Source organism: Mirounga angustirostris, unplaced genomic scaffold, assembly GCF_029215605.1.
Source record: "Mirounga angustirostris isolate CCGP_5_RB_7025 unplaced genomic scaffold, mMirAng1.0.hap1 SCAF_6, whole genome shotgun sequence".
NCBI lineage: Eukaryota > Metazoa > Chordata > Mammalia > Carnivora > Phocidae > Mirounga > Mirounga angustirostris.
Genome location: NW_026991714.1, coordinates 27,948,875 through 27,971,001, shown reverse-complemented (window position 1 = coordinate 27,971,001; position 22,127 = coordinate 27,948,875). Strand labels below are relative to the sequence as shown.

At 60.8% G+C, this 22,127-nt stretch overlaps 1 protein-coding gene across 1 annotated transcript; it reads left to right on the top strand.

Moving 5' to 3' along the window:
• Positions 1 to 2,437: 2,437 nt before the first annotated feature.
• LOC123845674 (receptor-type tyrosine-protein phosphatase V-like) lies at positions 2,438 to 20,401 on the top strand. The gene is given in 35 exon segments (XM_045876382.2): positions 2,438 to 2,494; positions 2,868 to 2,916; positions 3,084 to 3,356; positions 3,572 to 3,841; positions 4,006 to 4,269; positions 5,172 to 5,426; positions 5,528 to 5,742; positions 5,864 to 5,938; positions 5,940 to 6,147; positions 7,370 to 7,642; positions 9,528 to 9,791; positions 9,986 to 10,252; positions 10,577 to 10,858; positions 11,158 to 11,298; positions 11,572 to 11,782; positions 12,267 to 12,334; positions 13,314 to 13,440; positions 13,561 to 13,608; positions 14,289 to 14,382; positions 14,557 to 14,647; positions 14,732 to 14,808; positions 15,786 to 15,920; positions 16,662 to 16,784; positions 17,342 to 17,502; positions 17,613 to 17,748; positions 18,092 to 18,159; positions 18,322 to 18,409; positions 18,520 to 18,598; positions 18,715 to 18,791; positions 18,932 to 19,060; positions 19,093 to 19,098; positions 19,204 to 19,314; positions 19,409 to 19,569; positions 19,919 to 20,054; positions 20,271 to 20,401. Coding segments are annotated over 35 exon segments (5,079 nt in total). The 3' UTR covers positions 20,331 to 20,401.
• The last annotated feature ends 1,726 nt before the right edge of the window (positions 20,402 to 22,127 follow it).

The window sequence follows — 22,127 nt, the reverse complement described above, 5'->3', positions numbered from 1 at the left end:
GCTGCCTCCAGCCCCTTGCTGCCGTCCCACAGCCTGGTCAGGGGAATCTAGGTCTGCCCCCCTGGCGACCTTCCCCAGGGCGTGGGAGGAAGAGTGGGAGACTTGGCTGTCCGGATCCATCCTACCCCTCTCCCGCCTGGTGATTAGCTTCCCCTGTTGTGGGGGTGCCCAAGGCCTAGCTACAGGCCATGGGAGCGGAGGGGGAGGACCGGAAGGGAGCCGTGTGGGGCAGCCGCGGAGAGAGACCGGGCTGGCTCACATTTGGGAATCAGGATGCCTGGACCTGTCTCTTGCCCTCCTCTGCCTCCCGGCTGGCTCTCTCCAGAAGGAATCAGTAAGGTGCTTTGAGACCTCAGGAGGACCCCGGGGCTTCTCTAAGGGAGAGGATGTGGGTTTGTCTGTGAGAGTGGTTGCCGGGCAGGAGACACAGCCCTTGTGGTACTTTTTTGCTGAATGGAGAGGCTTGGGCTGGGGAGGCTGGATCTTATCTGTCAGATCCTCTCTGCCCCCTTTCTGGAGCACCCCCCTTCCATCAGCAAGGCTGGCGGGGGGCCTGGCAGGTGTGCTTTCTATGGCCAGGTGCGTCCTCCTGGACTGTCCACAGAACTAGCTACGGAGTCTATGCTGTCCCCAGCAGGCTCCTCTTCTGTGGGGCCTCTCAGGCAGGGTTTAAGACCCGCCCCCCCTTACCTACAACCATGTCTTGCCACAGCTCTTCGACTTAGATTCTGAATTAGGATGTTTCCACCCCACTTCTCCCCTGTGCTGCTACTGACTGAGACTCTGCTAGTAAGAGCAGAGTGAGGTGCCCCAGGTGAGGTGGGATGGGGGAGGGGAGCGGGGGAGGATGTTTCCCCCACCTCTTGGCCAGACGGGGACCTTGTCCTTTTGTATCAGCTTCCCCAGTTGCTCTCTGCACCCCCCTCCCCCCACTCCCCTTTGAAAGAACACATGCGTGCATGTACACACACACACACACACACACACACACTCACACGCAGCCTGGAAAATCTGATGAGTCTGCAGTGCTCAGTTTCCAGGCCCCTGTCCAGAGGCCGGGTGGGTGGCTCTGAGGTTTGGGGCTGGGTGGAGTGGGGCAAGGGCAGGGAGCAGCCCCTGGCTCTGAACTGAGCCGGAGGGAGGCCGAGCGGGTCTCTATGCAGGCCTGTCCTCCCTGCTGGGGCTAGCCCTGAGAGCCTGGCTCCCAGGAAGGGGTCCTGGTGTTCAGTTTCTGTACCTGCCTGTTGTCTGCATATTCCTCCTCCCCACTTCCTGAGTTAGTGCTTGAGTCCTGGGCTTCTTTCCCAGGGCCCAGAGCCATTTCTTCCTTCTGTTCTCCCTCCCCTCTCCCCTCTCCCCGCCCCTCCCCACCGTCAGCTGTCATGGGGTAGGGACACATGGGTGAGCAGTTCCAGGTGAGCAGCGGGCTTTAGGCTGGGGTGAAGCAGCCTTGCTTCTAGGCCAAGCCTCAGGGAAGCTCCCCTGGGCCTTCACCTGCCTGCAGCCTGGTGGGGGGATGGGGGGGTGGGGGGATAGGGGGGTACCCACTGATCTAGGGAGGAGGTGGGGGAGAGAAAGCAGATATCCTAGAGATTCAAGTAGCTCTTCAGAGAGTTCCAAGCAGAGAGGACCCCAATTTGGGGGTGAGGAGCAGGGTTTGCCTTCTGGGGCTGGGCTCTTCCCCTCTCTGGAGGTCAGCTCCCTCATCTGGGCAGTGAGGGAGTGGGAACAGATTGGTCGCAAGGCCCAGGTGCGCTCTTCTAGATCTATAATGTCTGTGACTCAAGGCCCTTAGAACATGCCCCTGTGACCCTGTCCACAAGGGCATGGCACCACACGGGTGCACAGAAGCAGACACACACTCCCAGCTGGGCCATCCACTCCACAGCAACGCACATCCACGTGGTGTCCCCAGGATCCCCCTCCCCCGACTGAACACAAACAGCCTCTCTCCCACGTGTTGACAGAGTCAACAGAGCCACACTCTTCTTCTGGGGTCTGGGAGTGGGGAGCCAGCTGCCTTCGCTCTGTGTGTCCACTGGCAAGGCCATCTCTTGTCTTGGTCTTTCTCAAGGCCTCCCTAGAAAGTCAAGTGCTGGAGGAGGGGTGGAGGCGGGGGGCGGGGGGAGGCAGAGGGAGAGGTGGGCTTGTCTGCAGCCTGACAGGGCAGTCCCCTTCTACCTTCTGGGCCCTGGGGTCTTTCTCCCTTCACGGAATCTTGCCAAGGCTGGATGGGGTGAGCGGTTAGGGTCTGGGTTGAGAGGCAGCCCCTTGCTCTTTGGCTGTCTATTGCCTGCCATCTGCCTGGAATTCAGCCTTCCCACCCTTGCCTGCCTGCCCGTCCACCCGCCAGCCAGCCAGCCAGCGGGGCAAGGGGAGGGTTGGGGGGACTGGCTCCTCCCCTGCTGCCTCTTAACTTTCCTTTACAGACATCGGGATGAGGCCCTCAATCCTGTTTGCTGCCTTCCTCTGGCTCCGGGGTTTCTTGGCCAAGGTACGGTGGGCACTGGGGGCAGGTGGGCACTGGGGGCAGGTGGGCGGGTGGGGCCCTGTCCTTGGGGCCTGTCTAGGCTCCCACCTCTCTGCGGGGCCCTGCAGCTGGTCTGCATTAAGCAGAGCAGGGCTGCTCCTTCCCAGCCACTGGCTCAGAGCACAGCAAGAACAAATTGCTTCTGCCTGCCCGGGGCTGGCTCCCGGGCCTTAGGTGTGCCTAGCGGTGATGTCCTTTTGGCCCTGTCTGGGGGAGTGCCAGACAAGAGGACAGCCTTCTCTCTGATCCTGGCCCTGGCCCCCACTGGCTTTCCCAGAGGCCTAGACCCCAGAGCCCTCTGCCCATCTCCCCTCCCCTCCTCCCTTCCTTCTTACAGGGAGATGAGTGTCACACCCTGGCAGGGAGCCCGGACAGAGAGAGTGGAGGTAGGTGTCTTCAGTAGGGAAGGGAGGTCTGGGAGGTAGGGAGTGGGGGTGCAGGCTCAGTTTCTCCATGCCAGACTTGGCCTCTGCTCTGGCCCTTTTTTTGCCTTCCCTCCTTCTTTAGAGGAGAAAGGGCATTGGGAGACTCTGAATGCACCTCCTTCCCCCAGGACCACCTCTGAAAGTGAACGTCAGCAGCCAGGGGAGGCCTACTAGCCTCTTTCTGAGCTGGGCAACCCCGGGGCCAGACAAATTGAGCCATGCCCTCCGCCTCACCCACCTGAGTCCCCTGGGCTCTCCAGAAGGGCAGCCGCTCCAGGCCCACACCGACGCATCCAGCTTTGAGTTCCAGGACCTGGTGCCAGGAAGTCGCTACCTGCTGGAAGTGACTGCCCTGCGAGCCTGTGGACAGAATGCCACGGTCACCCTCGCTGCCCGCACCGGTGTGTGGTCTGCAGGCTAGGGGGGCCGGGTGTGGGCAGGCATCACTCGCAGTCCAAGCAGCTGTCCTGGAGGGTTGCCCAGGGACAGGGTAGCCAAGGAGGGCAACTTCTCTGAGGACTATGCCTGCTACGGTGACCCATGTAGAAGCACTAGAAGCACACGGGTGATGCCCCTTTGGCCCTGAACTTGGCGCTTCTCTCTACCTCTGGCACAGCCCCATCGACCGTCTACAGCCTGCGGCTCCACAGCCCTGGGAGCCCATCCAGCCTCGAGGCCTCGTGGGGGGCTGCCCCTGGGGAGCAGGATGGCTACCAACTTCTCCTCTACCACCTAGAATCCCAGGCGTTGGCCCATAATACCTCCATGCCACCGGGCACCCTGTCCTACAATTTTAGCAACCTCCTACCAGGTAGCGAGTATGTTCTGGAGGTTACCACCTGGGCTGGCAACCTCCAGGCGAAGACCAGCGTCCACCAGTGGACAGGTAAGGCAGGCACTTGGCAAGACCCAGGTGGCAGCCGGTCTGGGAGTGGTGGGGGGCGTCCAGAGCCTCATAGGCAACCGTGTCCCCACACAGCTGGTTGGCGGCAGGATCCGACTCCAGGGCTCTTTCTAAGCCTGGCTTTGCTCTCTCCATCTTTCTTCCAGCCCCCGTGTCTCCTCCTGAGCTGGTGCTGCAGACCCTGAGCACCAGGGCCCTACAAGCCTCCTGGAACAGGTCTGAGGGGGCCGCCCGGCTCCACCTGGTGCTCACGGACCTCCTGGGTGGCACCAACCTGACCGCGGTAGTCAGACGCGGGGTCTCCAATCACACCTTCCTTCACCTCTCTCCGGGCACCCCCTACGAGCTGACGCTCAGGGCTGTTGCCGGGCCACAGTGGGTGGCAGGGCCCAATGCCACCGAGTGGACCTGTGAGTGCTTTGGGGGGGGGGGGTCCAGGGAACACAGCAGAGGCTCCTCAGCTCTTGTCTGGCTGAGTGGGTGGGCTACAAAGGGTGGAGGGGGGTGCCTTTGGAATCCTGCGGGGAAGGGGTAAGGCTCGGAGGGAGCGCCCCCCCTGCTGGCGGGGGGCGGGGGTGGGGGTGGCCCCTGAAGAGATGAGGGTGGTGCAATAGTTATCATCACTTGCAGCCTTCACGGGCCAGCCATGGTGACGTGCACTTGCTGCGGATCGTCTCATTTAGTCCTCAAACCAACGGAGCCCTGTCACCACCACTCCCACCCCCGCCCGCCCCCCCCCCCGGGTAGGGTAGAGGGGGCTGAAGTGCAGAGAGAAGGGGCCCAAGGTCAAGCAGCTGGTGAGCGGCCACGCCAGTCTGCGCCTAGGCTGGGTGCCCGTGGAGCCCACGTGGACATTGCCACGTTTTTGCTCCGAGATGCCCCATCTCGCGGTGCTTAAGGGTGGAGGGACCGCTCCGCTGAGCGGGTTCCAAATTTCACTGGTGCCTCTCACTGGCTGGGGGTCTCCGGACCCGTTACTTAGCGTCTCTGTGTTTCCATTTCTGCTTCTTTAGAGGGGGCTGGTGGTAAGAGGGCCCTATCACGGCAGTGTCACGGGGATGCTCGTGAGGCAGTGCGTGGGGGGCACTTAGACCCCTGCTGGCATCGACACACTTGGTCACTTGGGTGTTCTTTCTGTGACTGTTGTCCGCGGCCAGGTCCCAGAATCCACCGGGAATGGCAAATGGCAGCCGCCTGTCTCTGGGCGAGACACAGCCTAGAGCAAACGGGAAGAAGCTGGCGAGAGGAGGGGAGGATGTTTCTCATCCACCGGTTAGGTTTTTCTGCACATATTTGCTCCTCGTCCCCATAGATCCCTCTGCTCCTCTGGACCTGGTGCTCATTCCCCTGCCCTCCGTGCTCTGGGCAAGCTGGAAGGCGGGGCCTGGTGCCTGCGAGGGCTACCTGCTCAGGCTAAGCGGGCAGGTGGAGAAGAACACCACTCGGGGCCCTGGAGCCCTCAATGCCACATTCCTGGGGCCCCTGCCTGCTGGACACTACACTCTGGAGCTGAGGGCTCTGGCTGGGCCCTACGGCGCCTGGGCCCGGGCCAGTGCCTGGCTGGATGGTGAGTCTGGGCTGGTGGGGAACGGGCTGGGGTCCTGCCCAGGGGCACCTGCATGGAGAAGCAGCTGGGTCCTCACTCCCCAGAAACTGCATCCTCTGCAGATTCTGTCGCCCAGCCCAGACGAAGCAATGGTACCAACCTCCAGCCGGATGGGCTGGCGGCCACCGGGGATCCCAGGAGGCAGGCACTGCTCTACACTGAGGGAGCCCCAGGCCTCCTCAGAAACATCTCCATGCCACCTGCCACCACCCGGGCCATGACCCGGAGCCTCACAGACCATACCAGTGAGTGCCGGCCACTGTGTCCCCTGGTCGGGGTGAGGCTTGCCTTGGGGAGGGACATCTGGGTAGAGGGGAGGCTCAGGAGAGCTGGGAGGGGGCTTTCCAGGGCCACAGACACTATCTGGCCCCCTGACCAAACTGCCCCTCTCTTCAAAGCCCCTGGCGCCACAGTCCCTGGAGGTCACCGGCGGGGGCAGCCCCTCTGACCTGGCCATGGGTTGGGCCCCCAGTACCAGGGCAGCAAGAAGGCTCCAGGGTCACCTGGCATCATGAGGGCAGCCAGAGGTCACGGGGCAGTCTTGTCGCCTGGGGACCAGATAGTTCCAGATAGTTCCTGACTCTGAGGGCTCTAATGCTCGGCTCTCACTGCAACACTGTGTCAGTGTGGACCTGGGCAGGGAACCTCAGCTCCAGCTTTGTGAGCCCCCGTGCGTTCCCGGGTAGCATCCAGGAGGCTGGCCCAGGACAGTGGGGGTGGGGGCCCAGCTTCCTTTACTGTCTGCTCTTCTGTGTGCACGTTCTGGATTTGGAGGGTCACGTGCCCATCCAACGGGGGCCTTTGGTGAATCTGTTTGCAAGCATTTTCCGCCTCCTACCATCGGGTTGGCCATCCATCCATCCATCCATTCATCTATTCAACAAATATTTAGTGAGTGCTTCGCGTGTTTTAGGTATGGGGCGAGGTGCTGAGGCTAAAAATCACGAACAAGACAGTCTAGAAAGGAAGACTGACAGCAAACAGAGGATTATATATAGATATATACACACATGCACATATATAATGTATACTATTTTATATATCATAAATGTAAATGCATGATAGGAATATGCATAATGTATTTCAAACCACATGCAACTGTGTTCTTATAGGTTAAAATTGATGACTATCAGGAATTTCATGTGGTATGTGGTTCAGGCTAATCTTTTAGGGCTCACAAGAGGGAAACCTGCTTAGGGAGTCAGGGAAAGCTTCTTGGAGGAGGAGGACAGTGAGCTGAGAAGCCTGCAGTCTGAGTCGGACAGACAAGGGCTTTCTGGAGAGGCTAAACATGCACCAAGGCCCTCAGGAGGTTGGAGGAGAGGGAGAGAGAATGAGCTTGTGGGAACTGAATGTCAGCAGGTGAGCTGACCAGGGCTCTAAGGGGTTAGAGAGGTGGGTGCTGAGTCTTGTGGGGACCCTGTGAACCAGACATCACACCCTCAAGAAGCTGACAGTGTGGGGAGGTGGAGGCGCAGACATCAGGGCAGAGACCCATGTTTTTCAAGTGGTTTTCTTTTTTCTTTTTTTTAAGATTGATGGATTTATATGAGAGAGGTGGGGAGGGGCAGAAGGGGAGAGGGAGAGAGAATCTCAAGCAGACTTCCTGCTCAGCATGGAGCCCGACACAGGGCTCGATCTCACAACCCTGAGATCATGACCTGAACCGAAATCAAGAGTCAGAGGCTTGACCAGCTGAGCACCCAGGTGCCCCTCAGGTGGTTTCCTTGGGAAAGAAAAAGGAGTGTGCTTAGAGCCCCATGGAAGCTGGACTTGTAGGCTGGCAGTGTTTGGGGCTCTTGTGGAGACCCAGGAAAAGGGTGCAGGTAGTGGGGAAGGGGAGGCGGGGGACAATGGCAGGGGATTTGGGTCGTTCCAAATCTATTTCGTCCTTGACTTTGCAGTCCCTGCTCCTCCTGCCAATCTGAGCCTGGGCCTTGCCTCCCAGCCTCCTGCCCTGACTGCCTCCTGGAGGCCCCCACCGGGGGACAGGGATGGCTTCCAGCTGTGGCTTTACCGCTTGAGGCCCCTGACTCTGGAAAGCAAGGAGACTCTGGCTCCGGAGGCTCAGAACTTCTCCTGGGCCCAGCTGCCCCCAGGCACCGAGTTCCTGGTTCAGCTGGTCACCCTGCGGGGTCCAGATGAGAGCAGCAGAGCCAACGCCACAGGCTGGACGCGTGAGTGCCGCCCACACACCCCTTCCTGCCTGGCCACCCTTGCTGGCTGGATTCCCTGGGGACTACATGTTCTCCTCGATGTCTTTGTCATCTGTGGGCAGGCAGCTGGGGTGATGGGGGTTGTTCCCTGACCTCTAGACACCAGGAGGCCCCACGACCCTAACTGGGAGCCCCCGGGACCTCCTAGAAGGTGGGCAGAACGCAGGGGTCTGCTCTTGCAGGGCAGCCGGGGCATGCCACTGTCCAGGCTCTTGCGTGGTCAGGACGGGGGTGGGGGGCAGTGGGGACCCAGCCAGGACCCAGCCCCGAGCCCGCCCTGGGCTGGGGGCGTCTGGCAGCGACAGTGGCTCGGGTTCACCGGGCCCTTTGCTAAGTGTTCTCCCTGTGTTCCCTCATTTCCTCCTCATGACGACCAGCCTAGCAGGTGGATGCTATGGTTCTGTCCATTTCACAGATGAGAGACTGAGGCACAGATAAGCCAAGTCACTTGTCCTGGGTTCCTCAGCCCTAGTGGGGAGTTAGGATTCCATTTCCAGCACTGTGACCCAGGGTCTGTGCTCCTTGCCACATCCTAACCTCCAGAGGTGGGGGGGGGGGGTGCTGGCGCTGGAAAGGGTCAAGCGCAGGACACGCTGCGCATCACGCAGTGGGGTTCTCTCCTTCGCCCCTGAACCCTCCAGAGCCACAGAGCTGGGTTTGGACGCTCCCTCTCACACTGGCCTGGGTCCTCCTGCCTTTTCTGCTTCCCGCATTCTTGCTGGAGCCCTTCCCCCACCCTTAGCATCAGCCTCCTCCGGTGTGGTGACTCCCCCACCCCGGCCCTGCCCTCCTGATTCCTCCCAGGGACCATGTGACCTCAGACAGGCCCGAGAAGAAGCTGGAAAGAGCTCTGGCCTGGGAGGCAGGAGACCTGGGTGCTTGCTATGGCTCAGTACCCAGAGCAAACCTTGTTCCTCGCCGAGCCTCAGTTTCCCCCAGTTGCAAAGGAGGTGTTGACTAGGTGACGGGGCCAGGCTTATGTGACTTCAGGGCTTGGGCTCCCGCTGAGGGTGAAGGGGCACTACTTGGGCCCCTAGACATTGCCTGTCTTTGAGAACCTGCCCAGTCACGTGGAGGTCTTTGAAAGCTGCTTGGGTACAGGGGCTGGGGCTGGGAAAAGGCACTGGATTTAATTCTGGTGTTGCCCAGTCCAGCCCTGCCTCCAGGAGGGGTACTTTGGTAGGGAGAGGGATTAATTCGCTCATGCGCTACTGGGCGAGTTTGTGCGCAGCTCTCCGGGACGAGCCGTGAGCCCAGAGCCCTGATGTGGTGCTATTTCTGTCGGGGAGAATCTCGGGCTCACTGGACCACCCTGAGCTGCTGTTTCCTGATTGGGAAGGATGGAGGCACACCCAAGGGAGGAGGGAGCCAGAGATTTGGTTTGCATTCTTCTGCATTCATTTGCCAGGGCTGCACAAAGCACCCCAGGCTGGGGGCATGGGTAGCAGAAATATATTGTCTCTCAGTTCTGGAGGCAGGAAGTCTGAGATCAAAGTGTTGGCAAGACCAGTTTCTTCCAAGGGCCTTGAGGGAAGGATCGGTCCCAGACCTCTCTCCTTGGCTCGCAGATGGCCATCTTCTCTCCCTGTGTCTGACAGGGTCTCCCCTCTGTGCGTGGGTGTGTCTGAATTTCCTCTTCTTACGAGGACACGGGTCATGTTGGATGAGGGTTCCACTCTCATGACCTCATTTTACTTAATGACCTCTTTGAAGACCTTATCCCCCCAAACAGTCAGATTCTGAGGTCCTGGGGGTTAGGACCTCAGCATGAATTTTGGGGGGGATGTAATTTGGCCTATAACACCTCTCTTCTCCTCAACCTTCCCGTATCTTGCTTTCCCCACAGCCCCCCTCGCCCCTCTTCTGGTAAATGTGACCCCTGAAGGTCCCACCCAGCTCCGGGCATCCTGGGCCCATGCTCCCGGGGCGCGAGATGGCTACCAGGTGACTCTGTACCAGGCAGGGGCCCAGGCAGGCACCAGCACCGTGGGAGCTGAGGTGGACAGCACCAGCTTCTCAGCTCTGACTCCGGGCACTCAGTACGAGGTGGAGATCATCTCGAAGGCTGGACCCCTCCACACGGCAGCAGCCAACGCCTCCGGCTGGACCTGTGAGTGAGGGCTGGAGAGGTGGGCAGGGCTGCCTCTGAGACCCCCGGATTCTTTTCTCGACAGCACCTTAGCCCCCATGTTAGTTCCATTTCCCAAACTCCACACCCGAGGGCCCCGCCTAGGGTCAGTGCGCCTGTGGCCTCGTGTGCTGGGCCCTCAGCAGCTGGTTCACCCGCTCTCCTTCCCTCCACAGCCCCGCTCACGCCCAGCGAGCTGCTGGTGTCCATGCAGGCGGGCAGCGCCGTCATCAGCCTGGCCTGGGCCAGTGGCCCCCTGGGGCACGGGGTGTGCCATGCCCAACTCTCAGCGGCTGGGCACCTCTCCTGGGAGCGGCCCCTGGGGCTCGGCCAGGTCCGCCTCATTCTGAGGGACCTCACGCCCGGACGCAATCTGTCCCTGTCAGTGCTGTGCCGGGCGGGGCCTCTGCAGGCATCCACTCACCCCGTGGTGCTGCCTGTCGGTATGTGGGTGTCTGTCGGGGGAGAAGGGGGTGGCCCTGAGCACAGGCTCCGATCCAGGCTGTGGCACTGCCCCTTCTATTCAGAGCCACCTGCTGCTCCCAGGTGGGTGCTTCCCCACCCCCGCCCGGGGATACGCTTTCTCTGCCTCTCCCGACGGGCAGTGATGTCCAGAGGAGAAGTTTCTCCGTGTGGCCAGGGCCCCTTTCTGTGGACATAAATGCCCGGTCCCTTTGTACCTGCTGGTTTTGAGAGCAGCTGACCCAGATGCCAGCCTCTTGGGGTGTCCCGATGCCCACACAACATAGACCCCTCGGTTCCCGCAGAGCCTGGCCCTGTGGAGGACGTGCAGTGTCAGCCTGAGGCCACTCGCCTGGCCCTGAACTGGATGGTGCCCTCGGGGGATGTGGCCATCTGTCTGGTGGTGGCAGAGCAAGTGGCTGCCGGAGGGAGTGCTCACCTCGTCTTCCAGGCCAATACCTCGGGGGACGCTCTCCTCTTGCCCAGCCTGGTGCCTGCCACCTCCTATCGCCTCAGCCTCACCGTGCTGGGCAGGAACGGTCTGTGGAGTCGTGTGGTCACCCTGGTGTGCACCACTTCTGTGGAGGGTGAGCCCTTCCCGTGGCCTGGGGAGCCCCCCCTGCTCTCCCAGCCCCCCTCGAGCATTGCCCGCGGGGGTTCTCACCGCCCTGGCTCTCCCTGCCGGGGGCTCTCCCTGTTCCCTGGCCCCCCAGGGAACATGCCATTAATGAAATGGCCCTGACCCACATTCCATATGCTCTTGAGCCTATCCATCAGACACCAGTTGCCAGACATTGTCAGAGGTGCTGGGGATATGACCGCATGACCCCTGCCCTTGGCCCCTGGCACCTAGTTAGGACCTCAGTCTTCCCCTCGCCATCTCCAGGCTGGCACCCCCCGGATTTAGCTGCAGCCCCCCAGCTAGAGCCAGAGGCGGGGATGGGAGTGATGATCACACGGGGCATGTTTGGCAAGGACGATGGGCAGATTCAGTGGTACGGCGTCATTGCTACCACCAACATGTCACGTGAGTCCTGGGCCAGAGGGGCCGGGGAGACCCCGGTGACTACCTAGCATGGGCCGGGCGAGGGGGCTCCAGACACCGGACTGGTAAGATGCAATGTCTGAGGCCGGCATGAGCACTGGAGCAGGGAGGGAGACCCGGAACATTCTTGAAGTTAGGGCTGATGTCGTGCTGTGCGTGGTGGGAATATGCTAGAGAAATGGGGTAGCTGCTTTGTGGCGGGGAGAGCCGCTTCAGCCCCACTGCTGACTCTGCCCCTTTCCTGTTCCTCTGCAGTGGTTCGGCCTCCCCAGGAAGCCATCAACCACACGTGGTACGACCACTACTATGGAGGACATGACTCCTACCTGGCCATCCTGCTTCCCAACCCCTTCTACCCGGGGCCCTGGGCTGTGCCGAGATCCTGGATGGTGCCCATGGGTACAGAGGACTGTGGCCAGACCCAGGAGATATGTAACGGGCAACTCAAGCCAGGTTCCCAGTATCGGTGAGGGCTAAGACTGAAGGGGGGGGCCGGTTTTGTAAGTGAGTTTCACTTAGGGGTTGTTTGCACATTCTCTCCTCAAAAGATCTGGACTGACTTACAAAGAGAAAGCATTTGCTGGTCCATAAGGGTCCACTGAGTTATTTTGACTGGGCTTCCTGGTAGGCGAGGCAAAAAAGGGAACACCCATCTGTTACATGGATCTTTTTTTCAGAAAAAGAAAGGCGGGGGGTGGATTCTGCTTCAGCTTTCCAAGGATATGTAGGTACCGATTTCTGAGGCTTCTTGCTGTCAGAATAGGGCAGGGAAGATGGAAGAGAGGTTAGGCATGGCTCGTTCTAAAGTTACAGACAGCATGATACATAGCCTCTTAGCAGGTGAGGAGGGCTCTCACTTTTTGAGCGTCTATTGCTCATGACTCCGTTTCCTGGAAAGGCTTTGCCCTCTTTGCCCCTCCCCAACATAAGGTCCTGTTTCTCTGCCCCAGGTTCAGTGTTGTGGCTTTTACCAGATATAGCCCTCCCGAGACTATTATCTCCTTCTCGGCCTTCTCAGGTAGGATGGACACCCGGCTAGGGTTCCAGCTGGGCCCCGGGGGGAGGGGAAGAGTGCTGGGATCCCCCCGCTGAGGCTCACCCCCAATCAGCAGCAGGCGGGATTGAGCTTAGACTCCAGGGAGAGGAGAGCTGGGAGACCCAGAGCCGGGGATACAGGTGCTCCTGGCACCAGACTTGGCCTAGGTGGGCTGAGGGGGTGAGTAGGAGAGGAGAGGTAGAGACACACCATTAATGAAATGCTGTGTCACTCCCCACAATCACACTACCTTCCTGTACTGCCCTTCTCTGTGCTGCTCCTCCCAGACCATCGAGGTTCTAGAACAGTCCAACAGTCTAGAACTGTCCAGTAGAAACATAAAGCAAGCCCCAAGTGTGAGCCGTATATGCCGCTTAATATTTCTCAGTAGCTACATGAGACAGGTAAAAATAAACAGGTGAAACTAATTTTTGTAATAATTTATTTAAACTAAGATATCAAAAATATTATCATATCCACATGGGATCAATTTAAAAATTATTAATGAGATATTTTACATTCTTTTTTTATTACTAAGTCTTTGAAATCCTACGTGTATTTTATACTTAGAGCAAATGTTAATTTGGAGCAGAGGTATTTCAAGCACTCAGTAGCTCCATGTGGCTAGTAGTTACCATGCTGGACAGTGCAGTCCCAGAAGGTCTAGGAAGCCCGGTCCTCGCCCTCTTCTTTTTCTCTGACGGTGCCAGGGAGGGGAGTAGAGTCTCTGGGGCAAGCTCAGACGCCAGGGGCAGGGAGAGCTGCCTGTCGGGCGTTCTGGGTCCCCATGCAGGGTGGTCCCACCGGCAGCCGTCTCTGGCCTTGGGTTGGAATGTGGGACTTCCGGAGGTGGGTTGTCGCCATGCCCTCCGTCCAGAGGGTTTCAAGTCCAGGAGAGGTTGGCGTGTCACTGCAGGGGGACAAGGGCGACTGTATTCCACCCTTCCTTTGCCCTTCCTAGAGCCCCGGGTCAGCGTCTCCGGGGCAGTCATGCCCCTCCCAGCGGTGGTGGGCATCATGGGGGGCTGTGTCCTCACCATCTGTGCCATGCTGGGCCTGCTGTGCTGGAGGAGGGTGAAGGGGCAGAGGTGAGTGCGAGGGCAGGCTGGGGCCAGCGTGGCTGGGGGAGGAGTGGCATCTTCCCCAAGAAGCTCCCCACGCCCCTGCCCCCCTGGGCTCACTCCCACACGCCTCTTCATCCTTTGCAGGGCAGAGAAGAATCGGTGTTCCCAAGAGCTGACAGCTTACAACCTGCGGTGAGGGCGCCTTCCCGCCTCTCCTCGTGACGTGCTGGGCAGTGTGGGCCTGCCTTGCATGGGCCACGGTGGCACTGCCCCCGACCTTCCTGGCAGCCTGCCCCTCTGGGATTGCATCCCTCCCTGGTCACCTCACACCTTTGTCACACCTTCACAGCGGTGTCCAAACCCAGAGCTTCTGGCTCCTCTCTGCCCATTCAGCCTCCTCCTTCCAATTCACCTTCTCCAGGGCTGCCCTTATCCCCGATACACCACTCGATGGAATGGGGCCGAATGTCTTTCTTTCTCTCGGGATGTTAGGCCTGTCACTCTGCTCTGTCCCTCCTGTGCTCCCTGACGTTGACTTCACCTGGAACTGACATCGGGGAGCACCGGCTGCGCACAGACGCCCTCCTCAGCACCAGGGCCGGGGTCTGAAAGACTCGCGGGTGCCTTCCCGGGTCGAGCCTGACTGCCCGCCCTCCTCCCCCTGTCCCCTTGTCTGTCTCTCCGCACTGGGGGTTGGCAGCCCCCACCGTGCATCAGCACGCGCTCGAAATGCATCCCGGCTCCACTCCGGGGAGGTCGGGCCCAGGTCTGTCTGTCCATGTGCTCCCGCGTGACCCGGGAAGCTCTGTTCCCACCGCCGCTGAGCTCAGGGCGGGCTCTGCCGTGGGCCCACCCCCTCCCTCTTCCACCAGGCGGACCCACCGGCCCATCCCGATTCAAAGCTTCCGGCAACACTATGAGGCCAAGAGTGCACACGCTCACCAGGCTTTCTTTCAGGAGTTCGAGGTAAGGCCTCTACCGCCCTTGGGCTCAGAGCATAGAGGACCTGGGGCCTCTAGCTCAGGTGGGACCTGCCCTGACGTCCGGGGCGGGAGCTCCCAGCTGTGCACACCCACCCCCATCCCTCTCCTGGGGTGGGGTGAGATGGGTCCTCTTCAGCAGCAGTCCCGATCTCTGCAGGAGCTGAAGGAGGTGGGCAAGGAGCAGCCCAGACTGGAGGCAGAGCACCCGGCCAATGCCACCAAGAACCGTTACCCACACGTGCTACCCTGTGAGTGCTGGCAGCAGGGCTGTGGGCGTGGGTAGGGGGCTGGTGTCTGCCGGGCGCTGGATGCTCAGTTTTTCCCCTCTGCAGATGACCACTCCCGGGTCAGGCTGACCCAGCTGGAGGGAGAGCCCCACTCCGACTACATCAATGCCAACTTCATCCCAGTAAGAGCCACCTGCAGGGCTGTCTGGGGGGGAGTCCGCTTGGGAGACGGGCCCTTGTGCAGGACACACTGCCCTACCCTAGCTCTAGCAGTTGTCCTCGAAGATCACCAGCTTGTGTTCCTCCAGGTCAGTCCACCAGGTATTTGTTGAGGGCCTCCTGTGTGCCAGGCACTGTGCTGGGCCTGCAGGAGGCAGAGCTGGCTACCTGTATTCTCGCTTTCGAAGGAGCACACCGTGTGTGCGTGCACACGCGTGCATTGCATCAGTGTGTCACATCTGCTCAGTGTGACAAGTGAGGTATTAAGGGAACAGGCATGGTATTCAGAGCACATGGAAGAAGGAGAAATTAAGCCTACCTGAGGAATCAAGAAAGGCTTCCTGGAGGAGGGGACATGTACTCACTTGAAAGATGAGTAGAATTCTGATAAGAGATGAAAGGGGAGAAGGGCATTCTGGCTGACAAGAACAGCCAGAGAAGAGCTGGGTGGGAGCATGCAGGTGGTGTGTGGGGCTGGGGTTGCCCGGTGGTGGCAGATGAGACAGGAAAGGCAGATTGGGTCTGGATGAAGGAGGGGCTTGATTGTTAAGCTAAGGGCTTTGGATTTTACTCGGAGGGCAGTAGGGAGCCATGGAGGACTTTTGAGCATGGAAGAAACATGGAGTTTGGTTTGAGAGAGGGGTTGGTGAAGAGGTTGGACTGGGGACACTACTTCTGGCTCGTGAGGACCTTGTTATTTTCATGTAGGTTTTTCTGGCCCCTTCAAGGTCGCGCTAGGGTAGTGATGGCCGTGTCTCTGAAGCCGCCCCTCCTGGTTTGAATTCCTGGTGCACACACGTGTTCATGTGTTTGCACACGTGTGGGCATGGTATCCTCACTCCTGGAGACCATACATGGGACATTTACTGCTGTGTGCTTGGTGGGGCCTGGGGGACCAAGGAGTCACCGAGTAGGACATTCCTGTCTTCCACCCCCACAGGGCTACACCGACCCGCAGGAATTTATTGCCACCCAGGGGCCTCTCAAGAAAACTCTGGAGGACTTCTGGCGGCTTGTGTGGGAGCAACAAGTTCATATCATCGTCATGCTGACTGTGGGCATGGAGAACGGGAGGGTGAGCATGCCCTGCAGTTTCCCAGAATGGCCACCAGGTGGCACACGTTCTCCTTACAGGAATGGCCCCCTTGCTGTCTCAGTCTTAGGTCTGGGAAGGTGGGTCAGGCGGGAGTGAGGCCAGTCAGGCCTGGAGGTTGGTGGGGGTCCCCAGGGCCACCCAGAAGGGGACAGGAGGAGGGACCAGGTACTTAAGCTCCCAGGTTGACTCCGCTTCCTCTGACCTCTGCTGTTTCTGCGTCTCCACTTGCCTCGCTCTAGGCAGAGAGCCGCGAAGGGGTTAGAAGAATGGGGTATGGATGGCCCCAGGGTGGGCACCAGAGATAGGACGTTCTGCAGCCTTTCTTTCAACAAGCCCGGTGGATGTGTCCTCCGTGCGCGGCTCAGGGCAGGGCCCCCGGACAGAGAGAACACCTGCTGGGTTTGTCCTCCAGCTGGTGCAGTGAGGCGAGGGCAGGCAGCCCTAAATAAAGCCACCTGGTTTTGCAAAGGAGCCCAGCAGCTGCCCTGAAGTCCTAAGGGTCATATGAGAGGTGTAGGGGTGATGGTGTCAGGGGCCAGCCAGAGGAGAGAGGCTTCTGGACGAGGTAGCCGTGGAGCTGGGTGGGTACAGAGAGCAGAATTTCAGCAGGGTGGCAGAGACCAGAAAGATGGTGGAAAGGGTTGTCTGGATAAACCAGCGGGTGGCAGTGATGGGGCTGGGCCCACAGCCACCCCCTCTGCTCTGACCCTCCGGCCCTAGGTGCTATGTGAGCATTACTGGCCGGCAGACCCTACCCCCATCACCCACGGTCACATCATGGTCCACCTGCTGGCTGAGGAGCCCGAGGATGAGTGGACCAAGCGGGAGTTCCAGCTGCAGCATGTGCGTGCCCCAGGGGACAGGGCGGGGCGGGCACTCCGGTGGCGACTCTGAGAAGGTTGATTCACCTCTGGGTCCCCTGGCCTGCGTCCTTCTGAGAATTGTAAGCGCCCAGCCGCTGTCCAGGGAAGTTGGTTAGGGAGGGGATAGGAAGGCACAGGGAGGTTAAGGTTTTCTCCAAAGCTGCACAGTGTGTCAAAGGTAGAGCAGGGTGAAGCAACAGTTTCTGCCCTCCCCTCAGCTCAGGGCTTCCTGCCTCACCCCACACCCCTGGTGCCCATCTGCCTTGCCAGGCTGTGACAAGGGCAGGCCGGGGCAGGAAGGCCAGGGACCGGCATCACCCCTCTGCCGGGGCACCCCCTAGAGGCCGAGACTACCCAGGAGGCTGGGGAAGGCAGGGGGCCAGGGAAGCTTCGGATCTGGGGGGAAGGCATAGCGGCCACCCTGCTGAGGGGGCAGGCATCAGCCTCCCTGCCCTCAGGGATCTGGTGAGGAACGCTGAGGGCTGAGCAGAGGGACCCCAGCGTTAGGTCCCTGCTCCCGTCCCGCCCCCTTGTCAGGTTGCCCAGCAACAGCAGCGGAGGGTGAAGCAGCTGCAGTTCACCACCTGGCCCGACCACAGCGTCCCTGAGGCCCCCGGCTCCCTGCTCACCTTCGCGGAACTGGTACGGGAGCAGGCGAGGGCCACCCAGGCCACCGGACCCATCCTGGTGCACTGCAGGTGAGGGCAGGTGGGCGGGGGGGGGGGGCGGCGGGGGGGGGAGGGCTCGGCGCCTTGGGCAGAGCCGGGGCCGCCCCTCCGCCCACTCAGCCCCAGGGCTGTCCCCGCAGTGCGGGTGTGGGCCGCACGGGCACCTTCGTGGCCCTGTCGAGGCTGCTGCAGCAGCTGGAGGAGGAGCAGACCGTGGACGTGTTCAACGCGGTGTACGCGCTGCGGCTGTACCGGCCCCTCATGATCCAGACCCCGGTGAGGGCTCCGCAGGCTGGGCCGGGCGGCCAGGGACCCGAAGGGGTGGGCGGGACGTGGGTGGCTGCGGGGCCGCGGCGCTGGAGGGGCCAGGAAAAGGAATCTCGGGGACACACAGGGGACCTGGTGGGGAGGGGCTCGAACATGTCGCCATCCTCCCCAGGCTTCTGTCTCCCTTTCTGTCGGGGGGTGGGGGGTGGGACAGGCCCCTGCCAGCTTTGACACTGTGTGGCAGCGGGGCAAGGTTCCCAAGCGGCCCGCCCTCCTCGCCCCATCCCTGCCTTGCTGGTTGGAGCCCGGGAAATCTCCCTGCCGGGCCACTGACGCGTCCTCCTCCTGCCAGAGTCAGTACATCTTCCTGCACAGCTGCCTCCTGAACAAGATTCTGGAAGGGCCCTCTGACATCTTTGAGTGAGTCGCAGCTCCCCTGGGGCCCTTGTGGGGTGGGGGCGCAGGTTCCCTGTGCCCTCCCACCAACAGGCCCCTGATCCTGTCCATGGGCAGAGCTGAGAAGACTAGAAGCGGGAGCTGGGGAACCCCGAGTGCCTTCTCCCCTCCCCGCCCCTCCCCCAGGTCCCAACCCATCTCGGTGAGGAACTTTGCACAGGCCTGCGCCAAGAGGGCGGCCAATGCCAACGCTGGCTTCTTGAAGGAGTACAAGGTGTGTTTCACACCAGGGGGGTGACAACTCGGGGGCTGTCCCTGCCCAACCGGCACTTCTGCGGGCTCTGTCCAGCTGAGCCTCCTAACGCCCATCTCCACCCCCTGCAGCTCCTGCTCCAGGCCGTCAAGGACGTAGCTGACTCTTCAGCGCCCCCTCCTGGCTATGAGCAGGACAGCATGGTCTCCTGTGAGTGCCAGTGGTCCCAGTGGGTGGGGCCCCCGCACTGGGCCTAGGTGGAGGGCTTCTGGACCTGGCCTGGGTGGAGGGCCTCTGGCGGCCTCACCCTCCCCATCTTCCCTCAGACGACTATTCTCAAGTGCAGTTTTCTCCGGTGGAGGACAGCCCCCCTAATGAGATGCTCGAAGCCTGGCTCTTCCCGGTGAGATGGTGCCCTATCACTTGCTCTCTCGGATCGTTTGTGCTTCTTAGGCTGGAGCTGGGGTTTCTGGGGGGGCCCTGGAGCTGCGATGGGCAGGGGACAACCTCAGTCCCTGGGAGCCAACTATCTGTGCTCTGCAGGGTGGGCCTTCTGGCCATGACCATGTTGTGCTGACTGGCCCTGCAGGGCCCGAGGAGCTCTGGGAGCTGGTGTGGGAGCACGGGGCCCACGTGCTGGTCTCCCTGTGCCCGCCTGACACCTGGGAGAAGGTGAGGGGGGCAGAGAGACGGGGCGGGGGGAGCCTCAGGTGTTGGGGCAGGGCTGGGGGAGCTTGTGGTGTGGCCTGTGACCAGGGTGTGGGCAGAGAGCTTGGGAAGCCACCTGAGCAGCCCTGACTTGGTCCCGGTCACAGGAGTTCTGGCCAACGGAGACACGGCCTATTGTCACGGACATGGTGACGGTGCACTGGGTGGCCGAGAGCAGCACGGCAGGCTGGCCCTGTACCCTCCTGAGGGTCACACACGTAGGTGTCGGGGCCACAGGCTGTGGGGTGGTGGGCTGCGTGTTGGTTTGCCTCTGCTTCTCCCTGGCACCGGTGCTGATGGCTTTGCCCCCAGGGGAAGAGCAGGAAGGAGAGGGAGGTGCAGAGACTGCTGTTCCCGTGCTGGGAGCCAGGGCGTGAGCTCCCGGCCCCCACCTTGCTACCCTTCTTGGCTGCCGTGGGCCGGTGCTGCTCTAGGGACAAGACGAAGCCAGGCACACTGCTCAGCCACTCCAGGTACGGCTGGAGAGAAAGGGCGGGGAGTGGGTGCCCGGACCCCCTCACTGCCTCTGCAGCAGGCCCTCACATCTCACTGAGCCCTCCTTGGGTCATGGGTCAAAAGGCCACAGTCTCCCAGTGTTCCCATCTCCTTACTCTGCCCTGATATCTCTGGGGAATATGACATCTTTTAGGAATTTACCCTCTCCTGGCTCGGGCCCCAGCTGCCGGGCCCACCAGGTGCCCGGTGTGTCCCTTCTCAGTTCCCAGGCCCAGGTTGGGTTTCCCCATATACCTGGATAACCCAGCCTTCTCCGCCCCTCCACCCCCCGCCCCGGTACCCCATCCAACTGGAGGTCAATTGCAGCAGGGGTGTGGCCCAGCTGGGCACCTTCCTGGCCATGGACCAGCTGCTGCAGCAGGCGGGGGCCGAGTGCACCGTGGACATCTTTAATGTGGCCTTGCAGCAGTCGCAGGCCTGTGGCCTCATGACCCCAACGCTGGTGAGAGGCCACCAGGGCTCAGTTGTGGGAAGGGGCAAGGGGGCGGGGAAGGTTCTAGGAGCCACCTTTAGGCAGCACTATTTGGGCAGCCACTAGGTGGTGCTGGGGACCACGATGCTCCCGCATGGAACCCTAAGGGTTGGGAGACACAAGGGAGCCTTTCTGCAGAGATGTGGGCAGGCAGGGGGAAGTTCCTTACCCCACGTCTGCCCCCAGGAGCAGTATATATACCTCTACACCTGTCTGAACAGCGCACTCATGGACGGGCTGCCTTGAGTCAGCACTGGTCACTGTGCTTGTGCACGAGCAGAAGAGGTCTGGGCCCTGCTGGGCAGTGACAATGGGCCTCAGCAAGCCCGCTGGGGCCTGGCTTCCCTGGGAGGGCAGCCTGCACACTGGCCCTGTGTTGGGAAGGGGCAGAGTTGAGGAATAAAGAATGTGGTCAAGACTGAGACTGAGTGTGTTCTGTCCGTCCACCCTCCAAGGAGGAGAGAAATGGCCTCAAAGACTGGCACAACATGGGGCCCAGTGCAAGGGCCTGGTGGGCAACCCTGAGCCAGGGTGGGGTCTGGCTGAAGGGGCTGACCCACGGCCTGCCCGCTGACAGCTTTTCCTGGGGAGCAGCCCCTGATGCCCCATCTTCCAATTTTCCGGGGGCCTTAGACTTTGGTCTCTAGGGTCTTGGGGTGCCCCAGATTCAGAGCCCCAGTTACTCAGGGTTCTCCTGCCCCACCTCCCACCCCTGATGCAGTAGAACCAATCCTGTTCCCTTTTCCTTGCGTTCGCTTGCCTTCTCCTGCCATCGCCAGCCGTCTCTACCAGCCAGTGTCCCCAGGGTCCTCTTCAGCCACATCTGCTGTCCCTCCAGGACGCAGGCACACCGACGCGGAAGGCGGGAGCTGGGGGCTTTGCTGCTTCCTGGGAGGCTGCTCCTCAGGCCGGAGTTGCCAAGTTTTCTCAGCTCCTTCACCCCCTCCTTCCTCCCCTCCGCCATAGGAGGGAGGGTGGAGAGAAAGCAGTGAGGGAATTTTGGAGGTGAGGAAAACCAGGAGGAGAATCAGAAAACAGGGTGGGGTTGAGGACCCAGGAGAAGCAGTCCGTCCCACACCTTAGGACTGAACTGCACACCACGTCGTTACATGATATGGCCTCACGAGCTCCTATCTGACTCCCTGACTGCACGATTTTGGATGACAGGTGCCTGGGGCTCAACAGCAGTTGTCCCTGGTGGAGGGCCCTGGGGTGGGGGCCGGGGCCCAAAAAAACCCCAGGCCAATCAGAGCGGGAGGCCCTGAGATGCAGTTAGATCCCCAAATGGAAGAGGAGACAGAACTCTCACTGGCCGACCTGAGTTCCTGGTAAAGTACAAGGCGCCAGGGGTCAGAGAGGGCCTTTCTCAGGCCTGGCTGGAGAAGCGGAACAGAGGTAGGGCTCTCTGCTCGATCCGGAGCCTTCCCAGGATGAGGTTAGACTCTGATGCTCCCACCGGGGGGAACGGATGTCGTGGCCTCTTCTAAACTATGTTTATCAGGAGTCCCAGAGGTTGGCCCCATCGTGACCCTCAAACTGGAGGGCTGGAGACTAGCTCTGAGGCCCCCACGCCTGCCATGAAGGGCTGCTGCTGAGGTCAGAACGGGGCTCAACCATGGTTTTTCCAGTCTGGGCCCCTCACACTGGAGCAGAGGGAGCTGCAAACAGGCAGGGGAATGGAGCCAAGCTATGGATGAGTGAGGCCAGAAACCCAGGCTGATCTGGGAAGGCAGGGGCAGCTTCCATTTGTGGGTCTTTTCTGGTAATGAGAGCCAGGACCATCTGTGCAGGACCTTCTCTGGCCTTCCTGGGTGGCTCAGCTACATTCAGGGCCATGGCCCCAACTGGAGCCTGGCTCAGGGTCTGCTGGCTGACCTGGGGACCTGGGAGGTTAGCAGTAGTAGCAGAGAACGGGGTTGGGTGGGGGCAGTTGATGTGAGGTATGGAGGGGTCTGGAGGTATGGGGTGGAAGGAATAATGGCTGCCTCTGAGTCTCCAGGCTTTGGGTATACACTCTGGATGGGCCATGGGAAGATAGAGCCC